General features: G+C 40.9%; 1 protein-coding gene across 1 annotated transcript in view; it reads left to right on the top strand.

Moving 5' to 3' along the window:
- The window catches only part of NFXL1 (nuclear transcription factor, X-box binding like 1), a 66,331-nt gene that overhangs the window by 55,612 nt on the left and 6,309 nt on the right, over window positions 1-4,410 (top strand). The window contains exons 20-21 of the mRNA XM_015821177.1: window positions 1,226-1,312; window positions 2,164-2,217. Coding sequence (XP_015676663.1) covers window positions 1,226-1,312; window positions 2,164-2,217 — 141 coding nt within the window. The remainder of the gene's footprint in view (window positions 1-1,225; window positions 1,313-2,163; window positions 2,218-4,410) is intronic.

Below are 4,410 nucleotides of genomic sequence, written 5' to 3'. Positions count from 1 at the left end.
TAAATATAACAACAGTGAGGGCCCTTTTGGCATCTGCATTAACATAATATGAGTAACAGTTTGAAGTAAATTCCCAAATTTTAGTTTATTTTGAGACTAAAATATAGCAAGATATAAATTGGCAGATATATTTTTCAGCAGTTGGTATGGCAAACAATCTTTAATAGATAATTCCTGAAATAGAATTACGATAGTGATCTTTCTACCTCAATTAACTTTGAAAAATATTAACATTGCACACAAAACAGGTAGAGCTTTGATTGCAGCTATCACCTTGGCTTTTTTTTTTTTTTTTTTTTTACAAATCCTGCTGACACTCTTATGTGTGACTTTTTGTTGTGCACTGCACACAATTTTGGACTAACTTTGGTTGCCATTCTCTTCTTGTAAGAAGAATGCTGGTTCGGACCTTTAATGCCTGGGAGATACCTTTAATATTTCCCCCCCCCAACCGATTCCCTGTATGTTTATTATTAGTTATATCTGACGTTTGTGGATTCTACTTACAAGACATTTGTCGCACATTATCTGATGATCTGGCAGATGGGTGGGTAGATCTTCAACTCTCTTTATTCTGTCCTCTCTTCCTTCCCAAATCTCCCCACTTTGGAAGGATATGGGAGGTACAAAGAAGGGGAATTGTGGCATCCATCCAGCTAGCAGATGAGTGCAATAAAATCCTTCCTTCCTTCCTTCCTTCCTTCCTTCCTTCCTTCCATATGACTGCTCATCTTAATCAAATAACTGGGAGCAACTCTCTTTAAGAGAGATGGGCAGTTTAGAAATCTATATAAATAAAAATGTAAATGTTCGTTTGTTCAAAATCTTAAATCTCCGAAAGTTCTTCACCGATTGCTTTGAAATTTTGATACAACGTTGCATTCGAATATGTGCGTGTTTTTATATACCTACAGTATATTATATAGATGTCACACCTGTGACAGGTAAAAACATGCTTTTTTTGAAAAACAGCGCCATCTGTTGGACGTAAAAGCAACACACGCTTTTTACCAGACTGAGCCACAGCAACGCGTGGCCGGGTACAGCTAGTATGAAATATAAACAAATAACTACAAGTGTACTTTTGTTTGTTGGGAGAATAAAATAGTTTATTTTGAACATCCTTTGTAGCAAGTAACGTTGCAATATATACAGAACTTTTGTGGAATGGGGGGGGGGGGAAAGTAAGGATTTGTTTTAAAAAAAATTCAACTTGTTCTCCTAGGAACTCCTGTGCAATGAAGTTCGCGAAGGTCAGTGTTTCTTAGAATGCGATGCGGTATGCAAAGAAATGAAACGGAAAGCTTCTGAGGTAATTTGCCCTTCGCGGCTACAATATATTACTGCTATTTTGAGTGATGAAAATGTGTGGAAGATTACTTACCAAGACTGTTGGGTAGGCCAATTAAACAGCAATTGCATGTTAAATTTAGTTCATTTGTATGTAGTGCAAATAAAGCAGAAAGTCTCCCAGTGGGACTGAATCTGTCTGAAACAGAGCTGAGCCAAGAACAATGCAGAATTAGATGAAATATTGTAGGGTGGGGTTGCCTGCCTTGGTATAATATAATCCACATTCCGGGTGGGGCGAGGCCAAAGAGATCTGCAGCGACAGACTTGCAGGGAATGCTTAGCAAGCTTCATAAGCCAAAGGATGGATAAACGCTGGAAGTGAGACTTTATTACGGAAATGGAAGAAACCAGTTTATTATATGTTTGTAAAGAACTTATAGTTGTTGTTGTTTTTGAAAGATGTAAAAAAAATTTAAGATTGGGATTTTATTTTACTTTTCCAGCGGTTTGACAATTAAACCAACATTTTACTGTTCTTAATGAAGTTGAGTAGCATGGCTTAGAAAGTTCTCGGGCTATATTAGGGGTAGGCAACCTTGGCTCTTTTATGACTCGTGGACTTCAACTCCCAGAATTCCTGAGCCAGCCACGCTGAGGGGAAAGGGAGAGGTTTCCAAGCTGAGCCATGCTGGCTCAGGAATTCTGGGAGTTGAAGTCCACGAGTTATAAAAGAGCCAAGGTTGCCTACCCCTGGGCTATACCTTAGTGAGCTAATGTCACGTCATATGAAAGTATGTTGTAGTTAGATGATCTATTTAGAACTGTTTTCGCAAAAAGCAATACAGTGAGTTTTATATTTTATTTATGCAGATTAAGGAAGCAGAGGCTAGAGCTGCCGTCGAAGAGGAGAAACGAAGACAACAGGTACACCCCCCCCAACTCTATTTCCATCGCATAGGATAAACTTTTAATAGGTTTTGCCTTGAACTAGATATTTCAGGTTAAAGTGAACTTGTGAAATTCTAAACAAGCCAACTTCATTCTGCGAATTTGTTGTGTTTGAGCAACCAGTGGTACACCCTTACTCAGTTGATCCCACTTAGCTCCTTGTGTCAGTCTAGATCGTTTCATGTTGTGAATACGTTCCTGTTTTATTGGGATCTCCATTTTGTTGCCCTTCTGATGATGTAGACCAGCGGTTCTCAACCTATGGGTCACGACCCCATTTGGGGTCGATCGACCATTTCACGGGGGTCGCCAAGCAAGGCTGTCTGCCATTTTTTTTGTCCGCCATATTTTGTCCGCCATTTTTTTCCCTTTTCCGGCGGGTGCCTTACCTCCCTTGGCCTGGGCCAGCTGGTGGTCGGCCTGCTCCGTCTCTGCCGCTTGCCAGCTACGCCTCGGCCGGCGCAGGGGGCGGAACCACGCATGCGCGGCGCTCCCGGGCAGGGAAAGTCCTCGACTTACGACCGGTTGGGTAGTCCTCGACTTACAACCGGTTTAGTCCTCGACTTACGACCGGTTTAGTCCCCGACTTACGACCGGTTGGGGGTCGCGGCATTAAAAAAGTTGAGAACCACTGATGTAGACTCTGATGCCAAGGGTCAGCGACGACCTTATCAAAAGGGATTCTATCGAGAGGTAATGCTAAACAAAACACACGTCAAGCTCCCTGATTTACTTAGCTGTACTTGCTGGCAGGAAGAGGCAAATGAAACGATTGCATATCTATCTATATATAAATAAAAATGTAAATGTTCGTTTGTTCAAAATCTTAAATCTCCGAAAGTTCTTCACCGATTGCTTTGAAATTTTGACACAACGTTGCATTCGAGTACGCGCATGTTTTTATATACCATTATATAAATGTCACACCTGTGACAGGAAAAAACACGCTACGATTTTACGATTCCATTTCAATGTTTCCGATTCAGTCTAACATTCAAAGCGAGGCAGTCACATACATTCCTCATTCCTCGCATTCCTATGATTCCAACGGATATGCCATTTCAATTTAAGAGATTGCAATTCCCAATTCAATTGGCGTTTGCAATCACCATCAACAAAGCTCAGGGCCAATCTTTACAATTGTGCGGTTTAGATCTAGACACGGATTGCTTCTCACATGGACAATTATATGTTGCGTGTTCTAGAGTTGGCAAACCAGACAGTCTCTATATCTGCACAGACAATGGAACAAAAAAAAATATTGTATACCCACAGGCATTGTGAAATTAAACATATTACAAACGTGCGCTTTCTCTTTTCTTTCTTTTCCATTTAACCAGACTGAGCCACAGCAACGCGTGGCCGGGTACAGCTAGTTAGTTATAAATGCCCACTGCACAATCACGATCAGCTGTAATTTGGAAGAATTTTGGCTTCTCTGGGCAATCTGACCAATGTGTTCAAATATGGTTTGATGATCACCTCTCAAACCACTGCATAACAAATGCGGTTACTTTGGGCAGTTTTCATTCTTCTAAATGTTCCTTCTTTTTTGCATGACAAAGAGGACCTTCATTTGTTGATCAGAGTGTTATTTATAACTGTGCCAAGTGCTACTTGTACTGCACATGTGATCGTGGAAAAAGAGCAGTACCCACGTGTTGGGTTGGCTAAATAGTATTGCATAATTATATTTTTAAAACTGTAGTGCCTGTTTTGTCTAGTGATATCCTTTCCTCTTAACATCTTCACTCTTCTCGGATTAAAGTCTTCACGAACAAGCTTTGATAATACAATTATCAGAAACTCTTTTTCTTTATAATGGAATTTATTTAATGCAATCTATGTCAACCACAACATATGTTGTTGTTGTTGTTAGTTGCGAAGTTGTGCCCGACCCATCGCAACCCCATGGACAATGTTCCTCCAGGTCTTCCTGTCCTCTACCATCTTCTGGAGTCCATTTAAGTTCACGCCTACTGCTTCAGTGACTCCATCCAGCCACCTCCTTCTCTGTCGTCCCCTTCTTCTATTGCCCTCAATCTTTCCCAGCATTAGGCTCTTCTCCAGTGAGTCCTTCCTTCTCATTAGGTGGCCAAAGTACTTGAGTTTCAACTTCAGGATCTGGCCTTCTAAAGAGCAGTCAGGGTTGATCTCCTCTAGGACTGA

This window comes from Protobothrops mucrosquamatus, unplaced genomic scaffold (genome assembly GCF_001527695.2).
Source record: "Protobothrops mucrosquamatus isolate PMUCROS unplaced genomic scaffold, P.Mucros_1.0 scaffold1268, whole genome shotgun sequence".
Taxonomy (NCBI): domain Eukaryota; kingdom Metazoa; phylum Chordata; class Lepidosauria; order Squamata; family Viperidae; genus Protobothrops; species Protobothrops mucrosquamatus.
Note: the sequence above shows the minus strand (reverse complement) of the source record. Positions and strands in the feature narration are given on the sequence as shown.